The 24,006-nt window shown below is 35.7% G+C and overlaps 1 protein-coding gene across 3 annotated transcripts in view; it reads right to left on the reverse strand.

Moving 5' to 3' along the window:
* Nucleotides 1-24,006, reverse strand: part of LOC107702598 (paralemmin-2-like) — a 100,445-nt gene that overhangs the window by 20,837 nt on the left and 55,602 nt on the right. For 2 of the 3 annotated variants that reach the window (XM_016504968.1, XM_016504967.1), the window contains exon 8: nt 23,405-23,487. In XM_016504968.1, the coding sequence (XP_016360454.1) occupies nt 23,405-23,487 (83 nt within the window). Of the gene's footprint in view, nt 1-5,483; nt 5,692-23,404; nt 23,488-24,006 lie in introns of those variants that run through there. The other variant, XM_016504969.1, reaches the window with a different exon arrangement.

Genomic DNA, 24,006 nt, shown 5'->3' on the forward strand with positions numbered 1-24,006 from the left:
AAATATATTTAATATATAAACATAACATATTTTTCTTAAATATATACATTCAGGTGTTTGTATTTATATATACATAATAAATATACACAGCACACACACATATATTATGTAAACAAAAACTTTTATTTTGGATGCGATTAATCGCGATTAATCGTTTGACAGCACTTGTTATGAGATACTAAGTCATAATTATAATATACAAAGTTGAAATTGACAAAAGTCAAAAAATTATAAAATACTAAATCATATTTATGAGGTGAAAAGTAGAAAATATGAAAATTTTTGAAATTATAAGATACAGAGTCAATATTAATGAAATGAAAAGTAGAAAATGACAAAATAATATGGTAATTATAATATCATATATAATATGATTCTAAGTCATGAAATGAGAAGTCAAAATTATGATAAAAACTTAACATTATTACTTATATTTATAACATCAAAAAGTTGAAACTGACATAAAAGTCGAAAAATTATATGATACTAGGTCAAATTTGAGAAGAAAAGTCGCAACGACAAAAGTCGAAATTCTGGAATACTAAATTAGATTTATGAAAAGCAAAATGATGATATGAAAAGTCGAAGTAAGGCATATGAGATGAGAAGTTGAAATAAAAAGATACTGTCATATTCTTGAGATGAAAAGTCATGAAATCTTCCAAGAAATATTAATTAGGATATTCTAAGCTATAACTAAAAAGTTGAAAGTCACAAAAATATCAAAATTATAAGATACTATTTGAAACAACAACATACAGGTCATTCCAGGTTTGATGTGCCTGCCAAACAGCTGTCAGATACTGTAAATGGCAGTCGAGATAAATGGCAGCTCTCCTCAGATATAACAGACCTCCTCGAGTGAGGCTAATACACTATTAAATGACAACAATCATTCCAAGCTCAAACATAACAGCAATTCAAAGCCACTCATAACAGCCATTACTATCTTTTTTAAAGACATCATTTTAAACTGTTCTCAAAAGGCAGTTGTAAACTGTCTTAATCAAGACAGCCTACACAAAGCAACAACATCTACTGAGATTAACCTCACAGTTGCACCTTAAGAGCTGGCAGAACCTTAAAGGTCCAGGGGCTTCCATGAATGAAAGTGGGAATGACAAAAGCAAAGCCTGATTAAATGACTGTCAGTTTACACAATGAGAGAAAAATGCGTTGCGGCTTTTGAAAGAAAGCTGTAAAAATGAGGTCAAATCAATCAATATGTTCAGGACAGAGTGAAATATTACATGACTGTCATTCAATAAATATAAGCTGGTTTTATCAGTAACACTTTATAATAAGTTACAATAACAAAGCACTTATAAAACATTTGCAAACTTTTAGTTTATGCTTAATTTAAACTTAATCTCACATTAAACCTCACTGATATTTTAAACTAGTAGTAAAGCAGTTGATAGTTATTAGGAATAAATAGTTCTCAATTTAAACTAGGAAAATACTACATTTTCATTAATTATATGCTTTAAACCTACCTTTAGTTGACATTATTTGCATTAATAATAAGTGTTCCTAAAATGTTTACAAATACATTAAGCATAAATGTTTATCAATTCATAAATAAATGTGTATTTACTATTAATAACTTTTTCATGTTTTCATGAAACATTAATAACTCCTTTATTACTGGTTCAAATCAGATTAGTCTCATTGTTTGTACGTAGATATTTGTACGTAACATTTACAGGTACAAAAATGTACTTTTTTGCATGTTTGAGCATCTGAAACAATGACATTTTTATGTATTTTCAGCTATAAAAATGTATTTAAATTCTTTATATCATCAATATATTTCTATTATATTACTATCTGAGGTGATTAAACGGTAATAATTTGTAAATTACAGTGACAACGAGTAAAGAACTCACTCTTTGTATGTATCCTATTAATGTGTTAATATTGTATAGACTACAATTTCTGAACTATGAATTAACTATAATAGTTTGCAAATTATTTATATTGCTGTAAACTTGTTATAAAGTGTTACAATTTGATCTTATAATGCTTGAATGCTGTTTCCATGCATAGCATTTAATGCTCACCCAAAAATAAAATGGAACACAAAAATAGACTTTTCCCCTGTTTTGAATAAATATATCGATTTGATTAATTTTTTTATTTACATAGCGCTTTACACAATACAGATACTTTCAAAGCACCTTCAGAGTAATAAACAGGAAAATAACTGTGTTAATGTTGCGAAATTCATTAATCATGACATACTCGACTGATTACAAAATGATACAGGTATTCAGGGAAAAGCATTAAGATGGTTTAGATCCCACCTGTCTGACCATTAACATTGTGTCTATGTAAATGGGGAATTATCTAAGTTAACACCAGTAAGGATGGAGTGATGCAAGGATCTGTTTTAGGCCCTCTGCTGTTCTCAGTGTCTACATCCAGCCCCTTGAAAACATTATTAGAAACATGAGTTTAGTTACAATTTTTATGCTGTTTTCTGAACTATGAATTAACTATGATAGTTTGCAAATGATTTATAAGTACTTTATTATTGTATACTTGTTATAGTGTTACAATTTTGAATACTTCAATCCCAAATTACTCCAAATGCCCAAAAAAGAACATCAAGCACAGTTTTCAGAACTTCTTTTGTTTCACACAACCATTTTTGTTTTTGAAGAGAAACACTCTTCCAAAGTGAGAAGCTCAAAGCCAGATGAGAGAGAGGGGAAGAAACTGAAGTTCATGAACACTTTATGCTTAGGTAAATACTGCCTACTGTCTTCACTTCTGAAAGTATACAAATATTATTTGTTGTAGAACATGCAAATACAACAAAAACCTCTTGAAGAAAGGACAAAATTAATTCAGCTTTCAGAGGAGCTGTCCCTGTAGACCTTGTAGACTGAAATGACAACGTATTTAGAGACAAGGAGGTGAGGAAGACAATAAACCCAGGACATTGTGCTTAACACCCTGTCACCGCCCTGCCTAAAATATGACCTCTTATCTACGGGAAGACATTTGGAAGAGGGTCATCTGGATGTTGTCAGCCAGGCCCAAGGGTAAAACGGGAAACCTCAACACCCTAAATGAAAACAAGGATGGTCTCATCAGCAAAGCCCAATCAAAATATTGTTTTGTGAAACTCATTGTAGAACTGTATCAATTAGCCTTAGTACTTACAACTAGTAGAGCTAGTTGGAACACAGCTTACTGTCCTGAAATTAACCTGGCTTAAGGGCCATTAAAAATGGCACCAACCCCAGTTAGTGAAAGCTGAATTACAGTGGCTTAACGGCTTATGTCCATTACTCAGGGGATGTCAGTACACTGACACTTATACACCTCACAGGCTTGTCCAGACATCATGGAATAAAGGTCAAGGGAGCAAAATTGACTTAAAACCAACCTATTAGTGACAGGCCAATAATACTAATTGTATTCTAAAATCTTCTCAACCATACCAAACTTTGTTAAGCAAGTAAAATCCATTCAGTGGCTATGATAACACCTAGTTTCTAATCATACACGTGTCAAATCTCCCACTGAAATCTCAAAAACTGTTTTGTAAGTTTATGTTTCAAATCAGGCTAAAATTATTTTCAGGATGGTTTAGCTAATGCACATTTAAGTGGAAGAAAAAAACAGCTAATGCCTTTATACATACATACATATGCATGTATACATATTATACACACACACACACACACACATACTTGTATTTGTGGTTTACGGGGACTCTCCGTAGGCGTAATGGTTTTTATACTGTACAAACTGTATTTTCTATTGCCCTACACCAACCCTACCCCTAGACCTACCCCTCACAGGAAACTGCTGGCAATTTTTGAATTTCATAAAACACCGTTTTGTATGTTTGCCTTTTGTTTTACGGGGACACAGGAAGTGTCCTCATAAACCATGTTTACGTTGTAGTACCCATGTCATTATACACATTTGTGTCCTCATAAACCATATATACCTGTACACACAGACACACACACACACACATCGATTTGATTTATTTTTAATAAAAAATATGAAGTTTATATAGTGCTTTACACAGTACAGATGCTTTCAAAGCACCTTCAGAGTAATAAACAGGAAAATAACAGTGTTAAAATTCATTAATCATGACATACTCTTAGATTGACTACAAAATTATACTGGTATTCAGGGAAAAGCATTAAGATGGTTTAGATCCCACCTGTCTGACCATTTACATAGTATCTATGTAAATAAGGAATTATCTAAGTTAACGCCAGTAAAGTATGGAGTGCCACAAGGATCTGTTTTAGGCCCTCTGCTGTTCTCAGTATACTGTATATCCAGCCCCTTGAAAATATTATTAGAAAACAAGGGTTTAGTTACCATTGTTATGCTGATTATACTCAGCTATATATTTCAGCTATATTTTTCATATCATTCAATTTCTAAATGATCTAATTTAACAGAATGTGTTAAGAATATAAAAGATTGGATGACTAGTCATTTCTTCTGTTAAATTCAGATATTACTTAAATAAAGTACACATTTAGAAGCTCAATTTAATAAAATTTAGATTAAATTCAGAGTAACACTTTATTTTGGTAGTCCACTTTAGACATTCTGCTAACTATAAGTAACTTTGGAACTACATGTCAGCTAGCAATCATTAGATTATTAGTAGACTATCTGCTTAATATCTGCTCACACTTTATTTTGATTGTCGACTTTAGACATTCTACTGTCTGTAAATAACTTTGCAAAATAAAGTGTAATCCAAATATTAACTGATACTTGTTATATACAGCTCAATAAGGCTAGTCTTAGAGTGAACTTCTAGCATGGCATTTCCAGTGTGGCCCTCAAACTCTTGGTTAACCTGCTTTCCAAGCCCAGCGGGAGAAGAGAAATAGAGCACATCTTCTACTCTAAATTTGGCATCCAGGTTGCAGGCAGAGCTGTGGTAAACCCTGCTTTGTGTTACGGAGAAGTTCTCCAGAAAAAGAAGCAGCTAGGCTGCATTTTCAACTTAATTATATGTCTAAATGTTATTGTGATCTCAACTAAAATAGACAAGAGTGATACAAAATGAACATCATGTCATGTTTTGTTCATCAGTTTGAGTTGAATGCATTGAAAAATGTCATTGCTGTTGCTTTACAGATAACACAAAGATACTAGACAGCAATGTCAAAGGTTTTACTGACATTTTGCAAATTTTTGCTATAAAGATTTTACAGACAGAATGCACAAAAGTTTGTTCAGTGATCATTTGTAACAAGCTATTAACACTATTTTTGTCTTTACATATTAATTATTCAATGTAAAATTGTTCTAAATGTTGCAAAGCTTCCCCATCGCTCCACAACTGAACTCATTTGCAATCGTCTCAACAATCACAGCATCAGACAACCCTCAGCTTATCCTTGCTCCTCAAAAAAACTTCAAAGACCACACAATTGTGGAGGGACAGCGCCAAGTCCATGTTAAGCTCTAAAATAATAAGGTCTTACCTTTGGGCTTTTTTCCAAAGTGAGGCAGAGGACCTGCCAAGGTGCTGTGTATTTCAACATACTTGCAACGGTTCCTTGATTCACTAGACTACACAATAAAACAGCAATCAGTGCTCCAGCATTCCTTCATTAGATGTTTACTCCTCCTTAATTATGGCCCGAGACCTCCCCAAAGTTCATTTGGAAAAAATAAATAAAAACGGAAGCCACGGCACAGGGAGTAACATTCCTCTCAACTCCGATTTCAGCAGCGCCTATCCAAGCAAAGTCATCCCTGAGGGCTTTTCATCTGAAAATGAGCTTAGCATCAGAACCAATTATATGGCTCTCCTGTCTGATAGGTGAGAGCAGTCATTTTCGTCTCTCCATTTGCTCTTGAAGCTGTTGTATAAGTGCACTCGATAACTCTCTCAAAATGATGGACAATATAATGACAAAGAATAAAACGTCAATTATGCGAGTCAAAGTGCTCTTCATTCAGGAACTTTTGAACAGAACCACAGAAAGCCCCAGAGTCATTGATGTCATTCTTGACGCAGTTGATCCCTACAGCACTGCCTTACTGAACAGAGCAAAACTAGGTTAAATTAAGTCAATATGTAATCAATATTTAGCCTATTTTATAATGGATGTTCTGGGCTTTATTGCACAAAATTCATCAGTGCTCATCATTCCAAATGATATAATAATGATAATAATTAGGGATGTCCCAATCAGGTTTTTTGTGCTCCCGATCCGAGTCATTGAATCCGATACTTGTATATTCCTAGTGTTTTATGCAAAATTCAAGTGCGTTAAAGTTATTAAAATCAATCCAATGTGTACAGAGATGTGCTGAGAGTAAAAGTATGTGTGTGTGTGTGTGTGTGTGTGTGTGTGTATACACATATGTGACTCTGGACCACAAAACCAGTCTTAAGTGTCAATTTATCAAAATATCTGAAAGCAAACATCATCTGAAAGCTGAATACATATAAAGACATTGGTAGAATATGGGACTACTGATGTAAAATTCTTATATTTTATATTTACAAAAAGCAGAATAATTGCAACATAAAGGTAAAAAAGTGGAGATGTGATTAGAAAGCATGAAGCTCACATTGTCAGAACGCCAGACTGTCAGTCAAATCTGAAGCAATACACAACCCATAGCAACGTGTTATAATAACAATATCTCAGATAGTCTGACGGCAGATAAAAGTAAACAATAAATTACTGAGAGATCGTTACAAAAGTGTGCATCAAATACACTGAACACGGAAGTTCAAATGTGTGTGATGTGCTAGAACAGACCTCACTGGTTCTTTTGGTTTTAATGGCGGCTGAACAGCACATTTGAGCATATTGTTTTCCTTTTAATGGCAGTTGGCAAATCTACTGGAAGGCGAATACTGCCACTTAATGTATGTCACCGTCATGACAGCTTATGTAAAATAAGGATCGGGCTGAGGAGAGCCGATACCGATCAGTTAAAAAAAATGCTTGATCGGCCCCGATCTTTGAGATCAGCTCGGGACATCCCTAATAATGATATGTAATGCCCACTTTTAACAATGCAATCAGTAGTGTGCAACAGTCAGAGTAAAAGTAAAAGTCTTATTTATTTTCCCTATAGGTAAAGACAGGCCTATATGCTTTTGTTGAAGCCATCAGCCCACATCAATAATTATTTTAAAAATAATAATGTTTAACAGTGAAATTCCTCGTGAAAACCAGCATTTACCATGATTCTACAGAGAAATCTCCATCAATCAGAGAATCAAGACAAACAAATTGCACCAGGAGAGTTCTTTAGTGCCTTAAAGTGCCCCTATTATGGATTTTTGAAAATTACCTTTCATGCAGTGTGTAACACAGCTCTAAGTGAATGAAAACATCCTGCAAAATTTTAAATCTGAAAGTGCACAGTGTATAAAGTTATTGCCTCTCAAAAGAAAGAGTCGACTCTGAATCATTGAAACAAGTCGTTTTTAAAATGAATCCCAAGCTGTTTCATGTTGATGTCAACATGAAACATTAGCATATTGCCCGCCCACTTGTTGGTCTTTTCGTGTTGGTCTGAATGAAAATGCTAATTTTTTAACGCTGTACACAAAGCAGCACTGTGCTCACAAACGCTGCTTTATCAGGCATTACACGCATGATGAAATGGAAATTAAATTGACCAATCGCCAATCGGACCAATCACGGCAGATTAACATCATGCAAAGGAGGGGTTTGGAAAAATTAATCGTTGAGCGAATCGTTTGGGAGACGTTGAGCAAGTCTTTCATGAAGTGAATAACATAATCAATGCATCCTCTCTACACTCTCAAAATAACGAAATATTTGTATATATACTCCTATTTTCAATAAAAACATTTTTTGTAATGCATCATTGGATTGTAGTTCTTCCGGTTACTAAACCGATATTTAGCGTACAGTTTTATATCTTTGTGTTTTTATCAATTTTCAAATATGTTTTTGCGTCAATTTGAAGTTTGCAATGTTGTGGTTCTCCTCGTAGCTGGCTGGTTTGGGTCATGGCTTTAACAGAGACTTTTTTTAAATCCCAGTGGGAAAATGAATGGGAAAATACTTCTGAAACCAAGGCCGCTGAAAAAGTGGGTGGGCACTAACACATTCTCTTCCCAACTGGATAAAACCAAGCTCCGCCCTACATATTTTGTCATTCTGAAGTCAAATGGGTTGCAAACAGAGTTTTATTTCCAACAGTCTCTTCAATTGAACTAGTAAGAATTTTAACCATCCATTCAAGCCTCCACAAAATAATAGGCCTAAACATCTCATAATTTCTCTATTGCTAGTTCTTTGCAGTTTAATATATGCCAACATGTTGGTCATTCTGAACTGTGGATTCTTGTAAGCGTGACCAGGAGGTGTTTTCTTAACAAATGAGCTAATTAATGCATCCGTGTAATGATGCACCATGAAAGATCAGGACAGTTCATTCCTCTGGCGTATCTGACTGGCAGCAGAGATCGTTCAGTATGTCTGTCGTGCACCAGTGGGCTCGTCCTTGCCAAATGCGACCCAGATTCACGCAGCGAAGCTGACACACTTTCTGTCTTTTTCCAAGAATCTAACTGCAAAAGTCCTTTCACTTTCATCTAATTTTGGGCATCTCTCCCCAAGCTAGCTGGCTATCAACAGGAATGATTTCCCCTCAGCATTCAACATTTCAGTCAACAGTTCCCTGCCATGTACACTTTTGGTTAAAAAAAAAAAATACTGTGCAGGAAATTTCTCATTTTCCAGTTATTCCTCAGTCATTACTAAAACCAGCTGTCTTTTAACTCCATGACAAACTTCGACGGGAGGAAGCAGCTGATTTGTTTGTGCTTTCAGCACAATGTGAGAGGTCAAGCCAGACAGGAAAAACTCAAAACCATTCCAAGGACAAACCCCGAACAACTCAATCAAGGGCCAAAGGAAAAAGCGCCATATTTGTGCCATTACATTTAAAATGCTTTGGCTTGGAGAGAGCCTTGGAGTTAATGATAGCTCTTTGGCTTCTTTCAGAGAAGAGGATTTGGATAATGTTGTTCTTTACCCAGATGTTTGCTGGCCAGGTTTTCCAGGTCATTTGTGGTTTCCTTTAATTAATATTTCCCTTATTGCTTATGTTGCTGAGTGAGCACAATATCACAACATGAGCTCATAGCAAACAATCATACACTTCTTATAATAGAGTAAAACTTTTAATGCACTAATTGGATGGAGTTAGAATTATTAACAGGAGACGTTTGTCAGGTCATTTGATGATTCAGACTGGATTGTAGTTATTATGTCTATGCCTGGTTGTGGGCATTACTGAAGGTCTCCAAGAGAAAATAAAGTGCTAAATAAAAAGGAGACTTAGGATTTGGAATGAAAAGCCTGTAGAAAAGCATTTGTAGATGCTCTGTCAGTCTGGAAGACATACAAGCAAAAACTGAAGCTTATCAGCTCCCCAGGCTTATGTAAAGCTCTGGAAATAGCATATTTTGCTTTTATGTGGTAATATTTTAAGTATACAGTTCATATCTCCAGGCCACTGAAACTAAACTGAACCTTTTACTTACTCCATTTTGGCTGTTAATGCAGCCTGTGCATTCCTGACTATCTGAAAGTATGTGTAATCTAATCTTTGCTGATTTATCTACAAGAAAAGTGATTCAACATTTACAAAGACAGTGTACTGTTTTCTATGACTCTGTTCTGAAACCTAGTGAACTGCCTATGTAGGCACCATTTTACTCTCTACACTCCCTGTGCCTTCTGACTGCTTCAAATGGTTTCTTTTGATCTTTTCTTTTGTATTTTTTTGGCCAGATTTTATTCAGTATTGCAGGTGTGCTTCAAGGATAAGGCAAACCCAGAATGCATTGAGGCAGACTCAGGCACAAAATCCAACCAAGATGGCTGAAAAAAAAAAAAAAAAGAAGAAATATAATTAACTAAATTCTCAAAGATGTTGGGAAAATAAATCTAATTAAAAACTGAATTGGATTTGGTAACACTTTAGTTTAGGGATCAATTCTCACTATTAACTAGATTCTTATTAGCATGTCTATTACTAGCACATTGGCTGTTTTAGTACTTTTAAAGCACATATTAATGTCTTATTCTACATGACCATATTTTAGATCCTACCTAAACTTAACAACAAACTTACAACTATTAATACGCAGCAAATTAGGAGTTTGCTGAGGTCATAGTTAGGGTGGCCATATGTGCCATTTATACAGGACACGTCCTGGCCAGGATTTTTATATTGCACTAAAACATCCAAAGTAGTTTGACCAATAACATGCAGGTATTGTACATAATCGACCAATCGTGGTGCGTGAGAAGGTGAGATCTGCAGAGAACGATCCACTAATCTGTTACACAATCATTGTATGACACCAAAGTACCGCGAGAGCGATTCGAAAGCATAAGGAGCCCTCTGCTCTGCTCTCTATAGCTCCCGTGAATGTCATACAACGATCGATCTGCACACTGCAAACAGCCAAAGCCTGGATATTTTAGGCAATATAGAAGCCCTGGCAAGGACGCGTCACATAAAAATGGCCCGTATGGTCACCCTAGTCATAGTTAATAGCTAGTTAATAGTGAGAACTGGTCCCCAAACTAAAGTCTGACCTCGAATTTTAGTGTGTACTATTATTATGCTTATTCTAGTATCAGGGTGTTAGCTTAGCGACATGCTAACACCACCTCTATTGAAATAAGTTGTGAGGAGCACGAGGAGCACTATTTGACATAATGTTGCTGCCTGTGCCACCCACTAATAAAGTGTCATTTCAGCAAGGATGTTGCCTTAGAAGGCAGCTGCCTGTGTAGACAGTCTAGAGCCAAAGGAGCTATCTAGGTTTTATGAATCAGAATTTCATTTCTGTTATTCAAAGGCCTTTGCACTAAACTATTACCTTGAAGTACCCCCTGGGATTATAAGGTAATATTTTAATAATTTAAAAACATATTTGCTTGTTCACTGTTCTCTGATCAGTGAATTAATGGTCACATGACATGCAGGTAAACACATTTTTAGTGTTTTATTTTGATTGTTTTTATTTTTAAATATTTATTTTGATTTTACAGTTTTATTATTGAATTATTTTATAATTTAATCACAGTTTTTTTTTAATGATGTATTATTTAACTTTCATATTTTATTATTTAATTAATTATTAGCTTTTTAACTAACTCACAACCCTCCTGCAGTTCTGTAATTAGTCTTATCTACTAAAACATCAATTTCCTACAGTACAATTTCTAAATATAAAACAAAACAAAAACAACAACAAAAAAGTGTATCTCAAAAGAACCAAAAGTCTGTGCCATTCTAACTGGCTACAGATGTGCATTAAAAGTGTTCCTTTATATGAGTATTTAAAAATAAAAACAATCCACCTACCAAAAAAGCAGAAAATATCATCCAAAATGAAACCATGCCGGCAGTATTTCTTGTCGATCTGTTGATTTAACTGGGAAACACACTAAGATGGACTCTACGCTGGCAACAGTCATGGCAACATGGGTCTCGCTCGCTCGCTCTCTTTATAAACAGGCAGCTCAACAAAAGGCTGAATGCTGGGGAGACATGAAAAGAAAGACTCTGTGCATGAGATTCTAAAGACGCAACCCGGCTCAGAATCGCAGCATTTGCATCCGCTTATAGACATCACACACACCGCTGCAATTAAACTTAAAGGGATAGTTCACCCAAAAATGAAAATTTGATGTTTATCTGCTTACCCCCAGGGCATCCAAGATGTAGGTGACTTTGTTTCTTCAGTAGAACACAAACGAAGATTTTTAACTCAAACCATTGCAGTCTGTCAGTCCTATAATGGCAGTGGATGGGAATCACGGCTTTGAGAGTCAAAAAAACATACACAAACAAAACCAAATTAAACCCTGCGGCTCGTGATGATACATTGATCTGTAAAGACACGAAACGATCGGTCTGTGCAAGAAACTGAACAGCATTTATATCGTTTTTTACCTCTGATACACCGCAATGTCCGAACTGTCCTGAGCGCACTCACGTCTTCTTCTTCTTCTTCTTGCTTTACGGCGGATCGCAGACTAATAAGTGCATTACCGCCACCTATCACAGTTCGGACATTGCGTGAATCAGAGGTAAAAAACGATATAAATAGTTCAGTTTCTTGCACAGACCGATCGTTTTGTGTCTTTACACATCAATGTATCTAACATAACATTTTCATTTTTGGGTGAACTATCCCTTTAATACTGTTAATGTGTAAAGCCTATATAAAACAGCTATGTTATGAGGCATTATAGATGCAATACAAACAGAAACCACACATATTTTCCACTATGCACACTGGAATCAGCTTCACTGAGAAGTGCAAACTGAGGGCTATATGAGGAGGAAGGCTTCTAGTTAGTGCACATTCAGGGCTTTTGGCCTGTTTTATGTGCTGTGGTCAGCATGGTGCACTCCTAGCACAACAAACCCCCTTTAAAATCAACACAAAATGCTGTTCGCAATCTGTTTTACTTTCAAAATCCAATGCATGTTCAAGTGAAAGCACATTCGGTTAGAAAAAATGTAGGGTGGAACTTGATTGGCTCAGGAAAAGTGGGCGTTGACTTCCAAAAATGGAGCCAGTTGTTTAAGAGGCACTCCAAGTTATTACATTGCGACCTAAAATTAAGTCAAACAAAGACAAAAAATGCCATGCAGCGAGTCAAATCGAGTCCAAACAAACGGATTCACTAAAATGAACAGATATTTCAATGCCACATACTTCGTTTGTTAGCCGTTAGATGCTTGTCATGGAACATTGACAGAAGGCTTAATTTTGATGCTAACTAATGGAGATTAGCTTCTTTTGCCACAGTGCACTGCACCTCTCTCCTTTCACTCATTATCTGTTGCTATGGTTTTGATCAGAGCCCTAATAACAGCTGATGATGAGTTTCGCTCTGATCTGGACGGCAGGTGTGAATGAAAGCGCCCCGATGAGAGACGCAGTGAATGTCCAGCATGATTTCAATCAGAGCACACGCTCAGGTTCTTTCACTCATCTGTTTGCACAGGTGTATGCATGTAAACACATGCAATCAACAATATACACACTGGTGTGAAATTCGCTCTTTTCCAAAACCGAGTTAAGCTGCATGCTGTCAGTGGATTACTCCGAGAGCTGCATATTCTAATTCTGCTCTCTTACTCACTGGAAGACAACCGCTGGGAGTCAGACATCTTCAACTTTAAACTCAATTCTACATCTGAAACAGGGATAGGCCAGCAAATAAGTGCCTGATTCGGAATCCCACAAATAATTGATTTGGAAGAACTGATTTGTGTATCATTCAAAAGCTACACTAGAGATTCTAAAACAGCATCGCATCAATCCTTCACAGAAAACTCAAATTTGTAATGCTTGCATTATAAAAAAGCAACCAAGAAAAAATGATAAAGCAACTGAAAAATTCTAGCAAAGATGGTGGACAAAGCAAGAGAAATGTTAGCTAATATTTAAGCCAGTACTATAATATTTAAGCCAATAATAAATAAATATTAATAAAATATACACAGACATCATATTTGTCTAATATTTGTATGCACTATGCTTATTAGAGTATTGCATTGAGTAGTCCTGTTTGTATGAGCTTTCTATGCTCCAAAATTCTCTTATGATGTTTCTGTGACCATGCCTATTAATTATTCATTTACAAATATTATAATAAATATTAATAATTATTATCTGTTTTAATAATTATAATCTTTATTCATAAAACATTACATGTTAAACCATGTCATTAATCATGACACTAGTTCAAAGTTCAGAGAAAAGCTTTAGCCTCATTAATATGTTAACACGTAAAGCCTTTATGCAAAATGCATTATAAAGGTATTCATTATGTGTGTTGTAATGCATTATAATTATCTTTGCATGAATAATTGTGCACAAAGTTAACATGCATTATAATATTTGAAGGTTTGTTTGTCATGCATTTTAATGCATTATACTTTGTGTAAAAATAAATAGATAAGTATTATAATGTATTACAGCTGTGTTTACAATTATTCATGAGATCATACAATGCATTATAAAGTGCATTACTAAGTATAATTAATGCAATAAAACTACTTTTATAATGCATTATATATAAAGGCTTTAAGGGTGACCATTAATATTACCAGGCACCACTTTGTTTGATAGTTTGCTAATTAATGCAAATACATTTTTTCAACTGTAAATTAAGTGTCTAAACTCTTCGGATTCTCTGTAAGCATTCATCCTCATTGGCAAACTGTGAAATATTGACTTTATGGAATTACCATCTTCAACACTGTATCCTAAATGAATGCGACCCTTACCTGTAATGCCATTAAAGTCACAGTGTGACGGCCTTAGACACGACCTGGTTAAAACAGTCGCACATATAGATTAATCCCGTTTGCGTGAGCGTCACCCTCGCCTATTGACTTCTGAACGTAACGCCTAACTGTGACCCGGCTGTCATCAGCGTCAGCGGCCAGTGACAGCATGGCAAACTCAATTAGCTGCTGTCTGCCCCAGGCTGCCTTCAACACACCGAACGCCAGCAGTCTCTCATGCAGATGCAAAGGCAGAGCTGTGAGAAATAAATAGTGTCACTGGTTCTTGTGTGAGCGTAACGTGCGACAGACAGATAATCACCGCGTCCCACAATCCTATTTCCAGCTCCTGATTACCCTGCTTTATTTAGACGGTGTGAATAAGTCCCGGGCCTTCATTACCTCCACTGCCAATCTATTCTTCATTTGGAATCAATATTCAACACTGCAGATATTTTGTCTTTTAATGATGTTTTATTTAGTGTATTAAGAAATATTGAGCCATTGTTCACCTAAAAGTCTTCATTCAATTCCAAATCAATATGACTGTCTTTCTACCATGTAAACACAAAAGGTGTTGCAGTTGCAATAAATCCCTTACAAAAAACTCTTGTTTGTCATAAAAAAGTGGCTGTTGGAAAATGGCGCATAGATTGCATGAACTACTTTGTATGATATGTTATATTGCATGGTGACTAGATGGGAGGGGATGTTCCAACATGGATACAAAAAGCGAAGTCAGAAGCTATTTCCAGGTTCTCTGCATCACTCCGGTCACACCTACAACAATCCAGAACTGTAGTTTCTCATCTTCTTGGAATCTGGTCACATGGTAGTTTGGTATGCAACGCTAAATTCCTCACTAATCAATAACAATTCCACGAATCAATCAACAGCCTACAGGAATGTTACGGGTGCAACTAAATCAAAAAGATGAATGCATGGTTATATGTCTATAGATTTTTCTGTGTGTACAGTACATAAAGTTATGGGTTTTACTAGCTTTATGGCCATGACAGACGTTAAAATATTGGATATAAATTTATACACACAAGGTTAGCAATCAATTTTATGAAGCCCATCTCTAAATATGTTAACACATACAGTATAATGTTTATGCCTTATTGCCATACTTTAAGAACAGTGTGGATTTTCATCACAGACTGGTCCATTGATCACAGACTTCCACTGTAGGGCATTACTGTACAGTGTCTTTTTGACTTTACATACACATATATGTCATATAAAGATGGATTATTTTCTACCGTTTTCTGTATTCTATAGTTGGCTGAATTCAACAAATGATCACAAAGACCTTTAGTTTAGTAATGTTTAACATTTATATTGTGTGTTTTCTCGCTTCTCAGCAGAATAAAGTCTGGTAACATTTCAGTATAGGGACCAAATCTCACTATTAACTAGAAGATGCTTATTAACATGCCTATTATTAACATATTGGCTGTTTATTACATATAAACCGCATATTCTTCATGAGCATATTCTACATCCCTAATCCTGCCCAATACCTGAACTTAACAACTATTAATAAGCAGCAAATTAGGAGTTTATTGAGACAAAAGTCATAGTTAATGGTTTGTTAATAGCGAGAATTGGACCTTCAGATAGTGAAGATGTAAATCTGCAAATATTATTTTAGTTTCAGACATATATGTGTGAATCTTAGAAAGTGCCACATGCCCAGCTCACATTTCAGCCATATGACTTGTTTTTGTAATTCACATAACTGTAATGCAATTACTGTAATTAGTTATTAGCCATTACAAATTAAAGGCAAATACTACCACAATGTGTGCATAGTTAAACGATATTGCTATTCCCCCCCCCCCTGTTATTATAATGAGAAGGAGATTTTTTTGCATTGCGGTAATGAGAATCTATGAATAAATTTAAATTTGAAGCTTAATTGTCATGACAGTTACATGTTAATGGTCCAAATTTGTAGGACTCTGGGTAAAAGCTACATACACATTGTAATTCAGGTCCATAGACTACAACAGGGACAACAAAGTGGAATATACCCCATGGGTTCAACTGTCCTGGTTTCTAACCACTGAGTAAATGATACCCCTCGGCTCACATATATCCAGCAACTCTTCCATTACACAGCAGCGAAATCGCCAAGCCACTAGCATGCTTTCTACTTCCCATTAAGATATAATGTCAGAACACAACACCACTTCACCTGTTGATGATTATGTGCAGATAGCTGTATTCCTGTATCATTTACAAGCAACAGGATATGGATGGATAATTCGTAGTAAACACTGTTGTTAATGGTAGTTGTATAATCTACGGCCAAACCACGAGGGAGGCGTTCTGTAGAGTCTGGGTGATGATGACATCTTTGAGTTTTGTTTTGATCATCTATGTATGGTCACAAAAACAATACGGTTTCATGGAATCACGGTGGTTTGAAGAGAGCTGAGGATGGATATTGTGCTAACACTATTTCACAATTTCAAAGAACTAGTTTTTCCTGGATTCTTTGCTCTTGGACTCAAATCCAGTGTTCATTTTGACAGCAAATTTTCATTTAGTTTTAGCCATAGTCTTTTGACTAAAATGCCATTTAGTTTTAGTCATATTTTAGTCATCTGAATTGTTTTTGGTTTTAGTCGACTAAATCTACAGTAAATTTAGTCGGCTAAAATCTAATGGGTTTAGTTACAGTGCATTTATTAAGCATTTCTCTAAAATGTACACTCATTATATAGGTTTGATATTAAGGTTTTATCATGATTTAACTGCAGTGAAGCACAACATGCCTTTATGTTAAAATTAAATAAAACCACTTCTCATAAAGTCTGTGTGTGTATGCTTCAGTCTCTGCGCTCAGAAAACCGGACCGAATTGAGTTCTCTCTTGCATCGTCAGATTTATCCATATGTCTGCTCTTCTCTTACTCCCACATATTGAAATTTTCAAACGTTTTATGCGACGTGCAGCAAGTGTATGTTAGCTTATGTCACGCTGGTTCATATGTATGCATCTAACCTCCGAACCATGCAGCAGATTAGTTCTGAAATTGAATGAATCTGTTCCCAAATCGTCCCTCCCTAACATTTTCGTCTCGTTTTTATTCGTTGACGAAAATGTCAATAGATTTACGTCATAGTTTTTGTCATTCAAAAAGAGTTTTAGCTCGTTATCGTCTGGTTGTCGTCGGTGAAAAAAATGTCCTTGACGAAAATTATTCGTCAACGAAATTAACACTGCTCAAATCCTGCCTCCCACAGCTTTCATATTTTTTTTATGTTTCGATGGAATTTCGCAAACATTAGGCCTGTTTCAAGTGATGGCTGGATATTTCAGGATATGGTTTTTCAGAGGTCATATTTGTCTAACCTCATCTCGAAGAAGAGGTAAAAGGAGTGTGTCTTTCATCTATTCCCATTCAGTAATTAGTAAGTGAGTTGACCTGGTGTGATTGTTGAAAGTGAAGGTCACTTTCAATCAATACGATTCCAGCTTGAGGGGAAATTAGTTGCCGTTAAGTGTCAGTAGTGGATTGGTAGAAATATCAACACTTGCTATTATTTTCACTGTTTCACACTATTCTTGATCATTTTCTTCGTAGTTCTAGAGGTCTGTAATGTTAGTTAAGTGGCAGGACCATTCATTAACCTGAAATTGCTGACATCTTATTACCCAGCTACTGCATGGTTTCCAGAAGTTCAGGTGCAACAACACAATCCCACAAGAAAATGTAAGTATTTTAACAAGTAATTTGTACAAATTTGTACAATGTGATTCATAGAAAAACCCACTATTTGTAATTCAAAATGGAAGCATAAAAGTCTTAAACTCTTAAAGCATAAACCCCCCAAAACTTTGAGTATTGAGCAGGTCATATGAAACCGTATAAATAAATACAAATTCAAATGTACAAATTCAAACAAATTTGTCTTGCAAATCTTGGAGAGATATTCAAAACTTTGTTTGATACATTTAGCAGCAAGATATACATGGAAAATGTTTTTTAAGGTTGTAAATAAAGATTATTATTTTACAAGAAAATACTGCTCCACTTCAACATTTCACATTTAATTCAGTGTGTTACTTTGCTTCTTTGTAATTATTAGTGAAATGCTATCAATTACTGAGTGAAAAATGTTTTAGTGTAAACCTACACCAATTTTTCTTCAGTTTATTTGCTGTTATAATATCCGCATGTTTTCAGAGTTATGTCTGTGAAATAAATGTAATATGTGACCCTGGACCACAAAACCAATCATAAGGGTATTTTTTGAATGGATATGGTTTATATATCCTCCAAGCTTTCAATTGATGTATGGTTTGTTAGGATAGGACAATATTTGGCCGAGATACAACTATTTAAAAATCTGAAATCTGAGGGTGCAAAAAAAATCAAAATATTGAGAAAATCACCTTTAAAGTTGTCCAAATTAAGTTTTTAGAAATGCATATTACTAATCAAAAATTAAGTTTTGATATATTTACTGTAGGAAATGTACAAAATATCTTCATGGAACATAATTTTTGACATAAAAGAAAAAATGGATAATTTTGACCCATACAATGTATTGTTGGCTATTGCTACAAATATACCCCAGCGACTTAAGACTGGTTTTGTGCTGCAGGGTCACATATCTGATGTGCGGCACCAACTTATAACTAGCATCATTATCAGCTTCATTTTTGACTCTCAGTATTTAACCACCTTTAGTCCTATTGCTTGCTTTGCTAGTTTTTTCCTAGTGCTGCTCTGGCAGTGTCTGACTATTCTCTGTTTGATGTTTCCCTACTATTTACTGTTACCTTAGTTTCTGAGTTCTGGTTTTGGACTTGTCTAATGATGCACATAAACCACATCTATCTGGATCCTTGCCTGCACCCTCATCTTATATCTTGGACTCTCTGCATCTTAACAACATTAACATGCTGAATTTGGTGGATGGGCTTATGATTATGAATTATGATTATCTTCTGCAGTGAATGGGTGCCGTCAGAATGAGAGTCCAAACAGCTGATGAAAACAAAACAATAATCCACAAGTAATCCACACCACTCCAGTCCATCAGTTAATTTCTTGTGAAGCCAAAAGCTGCGTGTTTGTAAGAAACAAATCCATCAAGACTTCAAACCATCACTTCTGGACAAAATAGAGTCCGTAATCCATAATGTTGCTTGCTTCACTGAAAAAACCCATCCCCTGTTGTCTCTCACATCAAAATCCACCCACATATTTGTTTAGAGCTGTTTTGGCTTGTAAACTGTGCTCAATCTGTGCAGACTTTTCTCCTGATTCAGACCAGACCACTTTTTCACCGGAGAAAGCAATATTATGGATAAAGGATTCGTATTTTAGCAACAAAGTTATAAATGTCTGGTGATGGATTTTTTTTATTATAAACACACAGCTTTTCTCTTCTCAAGATGTTAATTGATGGACTGGAGTGGTATGGATTACCCAATGCAATGGTTAGGTTTAAGGGTGTAAGTGTGTATTATATGTATGCCAAAATGCGTATCATATGCATGGCCAACAAAGTGAGTATCATAAGCATGCAAAAACTGTGTATTATATGCACGTCAATATCGTATGCACGCCAATGTCAATTTCTTTGTATAAATAGCACGCAAAATACAAAAAAAAAAAAAAAAAAAAAAATCTGCAATTTATACGTATTTTCATGAGACTAGGCTCTTTTAATCAGCTTTTTGGACTCTCATTCTGACGGCACCCATTCACTGCAGAGGATCCATTGCTGAGCAAGTGATGTAATGCTGCATTTCTCCAAATCTGATGAAGAAACAAACTACATCATGGATGGCCTGAGGGTAAACAAACAGTCAGCAAATTTTCTTGTTTCAGGTGAAAAATTCCTTTAAGTCAAAATTTGATTGGCAATATCTGTTATTCTCTTGTTTTTCTAAGACTTTTCCACAAAACAAATCAGAATCAGTGGAGGACATCTGTGCTAGCCTGTGGTGCACCGTAAGCTTTGCTCATGGATCACAGTGCCTGAGGAATGCTGACCAAATAAGAATTTGCATACGACCTGCTTCTCCTCACTTCACTTTGTATTCCATGCACAACATGAGCAGATTAACACATTATATTAAAATTCCCAGGGGCCCATTCAGAGAAAAACTATTACTAACAATGATTAGATAACAAGCATGCATTTCTGAGAATCCTTCAAATGACATTTCAGTGCCATTATAATCAATACACTCCCATCAGTCTGTTAACAGCATCTCAAATACAGTCTCTGCCATGCAAACTGATGCTAAACTGCAATATGCATCGTCAGTTGCAACAGAATTGCAATGCAATACAGATCTTATTTGGCATGCACAACTTTCTGTTCTTTAAACAGGAATGCATGAATTTTCTAGTCGTTTCACCTGTACTTTATTCGCACAAGACTGATATTCACCTCTACAGTATACCAGGTGCAATCTTGCATGCGATTAAAGAAGAGGTCACCTGCACCGGGACACATGCAGTGAAACGGACATCGGGACCACTTTAGTTGCCTCTTTCAGATCTCAGATTAATATTTAGAGAAAAGATGCACAAGGTTTATAACGTCTTTCTGAATGGTCTCTATATCATGTTATGATGCACATGTTTCTAATGATATAAAAAGGAAGGTTACCTCTCACCAGTGAACAGCATCAAGCTGTAGATGAAACCGTCACTGTGCCAGTGTTGTGATACGGAGGAGTCAGTGCGATGTAAATGCGTCAGTGCATTGCTCTCAGATGCTGCAGCAACTTTGACATTGAGCGCTTTAACGCATCGGGCGCTTGTGCTGTTGTCTGATCTCTCTCTCTCTCTCTCTCTCTCTCTTTCTCTCGCGCTCAGCACGCTCCCGCTGAATAATGAATGAGCAGAGCATCACTGGAGCTGCGTGGACGTTTCTCTCTCGTTCTAGTGCAATCGGGAACTGGCCACAATGAGTCAAGCGCTATGCTCGGGTTACAGCTCAAGCCTATTCAGTCTGGCCCCCATCCTGCCTTTGTTTCCACGCTGGCAAACAAAACGCAGGGGGTCAACAGTGAAATATTGAAAGCCCAGGGCATTTTTTGCACACATTCTCTAGAACAATTAAGTTGGGCTACAATGTCCCGCTGTGGACTCATTAGAGGAAAAGTTAAAAGACTTCAAGGCATCTGAAGAATGTCTTCATCATGCATGTCTGGATAATCCAAACATACCTCCTTCTCAGCGACATATCAAAGAGTCGTGAATTAAAAGAATACAGTAACGCAATATAATAACATCAATCAATCAATCAATCAATCAATCAATCAATCAATCAATCAAACCAACCAACCAACCAACACAAATAAATACTTGATAACTTGATAACTAACAAATACACATGATAAATAAGAATAACTGATTAAAAAACACTGCATGACATTAAAAACTGACTTTATTACAGTAGTGAAAAAATAATGAGAATAATCAATGAGAAAAAATGGCATAAAAATAATGTCACAGTGCAAAAAAAAAAAAAAAAAAAAGCCTTACAAATATGCCTGATTCTATTGAAGCCCATTTCCGCTACGTAAGAAAAAAAATCATGCTTTAAAAAGTCAAAATGATGACATACTTAAGTAATAATTACGAGATAAAAAGTCGAAATTATGACTTGCTAAATCGAAATTATGAGATAAAAAGTCAAAATGATGACATACTTAAGTCATAATTACGAGATAAAAAGTAGAAAATATGATTTGCTAAATCAAAATTATGAGATAAAAAGTCGAAATTATGACTTAAAAAGTCGAAATTATGACTTGCTAAATCGAAATTATGAGATAAAAAGTCAAAATGATGACATACTTAAGTCATAATTACGAGATAAAAAGTAGAAAATATGATTTGCTAAATCAAAATTATGAGATAAAAAGTCGAAATTATGACTTAAAAAGTCGAAATTATGAGATAAAAAGTAGAAATTATGACTTACTAAGTCGAAATTGACTTAATGACTTTATAAACACATTGGTCACAGGAAAGTGGTATGTAATGATAAACGGGACATTCTGAAATGAGTTAATTTGGCTTTCAACACACACCTTGTTAATAAAGCATACCATTAACAGACAAGCAGAATATAGCCCAGAATATGAGTTGCACGTTAAGCGTTTTCTTGGGTTTTCTTAATATATACACACTTAATATATACACAAGCAAAGTCTCACGTTAAGCCTTTATTCTTTATAACAGTTTTCTCTGGGAGGAAAGCACTTAAATTTCGTTGCGTTCATATTCCGGGTTCATCTGCTTGCCTTTTAATACATTTTAATAATCTGAATACTAGATGTGTTTTTTATATCACTGTCTCCTTTCATTAAGCCACCTTAAGCGTTATCTACCCCAAGAAAACGCTTAACGTGCAACTAAGTGCGTTGCGTTCATATTCTGGGCTATATTCTGCTGGTGTGTACTGGACCTGCTCCTCCAAACTGTTTTTAGCCAAATTACTTGTACTTAGGAGTAATAATGAAATCACAGCCGAGTCTACCAGAAAGACAGAGACTCTTACAGCAGGCCTGCCTATATAGGAGAAACACTAACATATGGACAAAGTATTTATGCATTCATGTTTGAAAGTGCTGGAAGTACTTTGTCTTAAAAAATAAATTAATTAAAAAGTAAAATAAATACATAAATAAACCAGCGGTACATATGAGCCTAGATATTTGAGAGTCTTTGAATACTGTCTTGTCCAAAGGTGGCCTTGTGCGTAAAGACACACAATGCTGTTATTAAGTAGGAACAGATTGTCCAGCTCACAGGTACCCACATAACTTCTCACTAATACATTTAACAGTGCACTGAAGTTATACATATGGCAGATTAATAAGGTAGGAAACAAACCCACTGGGATCCTGCTATGTACTAATGGATTTTAAAGAACTTGCATGGAAATGACGTTCCAGTATTGTTTCATTTCACTGGTGATGGAAGATTATAGTCACATTATAAATCACCTCATATATTGAAACATATTGAATATAGTGTAATAATATAATACAGGCGGCCCTGTGAAAATGATCACCATAGTCTTACCAGAGGGTCAGCGGATCGTGCCGTGGCTGTAGGATACAGTCCGTTCTCTGGCGTCAGCAGCACAGAACGTGCCTTCTCCCCGCCTGCAACAAAACATCACCAAACCAATCACCGCATTATCATAACCTCAAACATTCAAACCTATTAAAACTGCCTCATATATAGATTTACTGTACGCCTACCAGCTGGAATCATGCCGAGATATCAACAGAAAACTGTACTTCACAGTAATGTTGTCAACACGGTAATAACTTGTTGAGTGAGTTTTTTCAATGAAAATCTGATGGACGTTTGTCTGTGACTTTGTTGATACTGTACTAAATATGACTGCCAGATTGTTAATGGCAAATGTGTAATTACGGTTATTTGTGTGTAATAGAAGTAATTTGAGGTTATTATTTGTATCAGATAAAGTATTTAAGAGAAGGAAGGTCAGCGGTGCTGTGGTTATAATAGCAGCCCACACACAGCCTTAGGGGTCAAAGGTCAACAGTGTGGTGGGTTTGAAATGCTAAATATGCCGTCTCACCATGTGCCTACCTCACACACACACACACACACACACACACACACACACACACACACACACACACACACACACA

The sequence above is a fragment of the Sinocyclocheilus anshuiensis genome, unplaced genomic scaffold (assembly GCF_001515605.1).
Source record: "Sinocyclocheilus anshuiensis isolate Anshui unplaced genomic scaffold, SAMN03320099.WGS_v1.1 scaffold210, whole genome shotgun sequence".
In the NCBI taxonomy this organism is placed as follows: Eukaryota; Metazoa; Chordata; class Actinopteri; order Cypriniformes; family Cyprinidae; genus Sinocyclocheilus; species Sinocyclocheilus anshuiensis.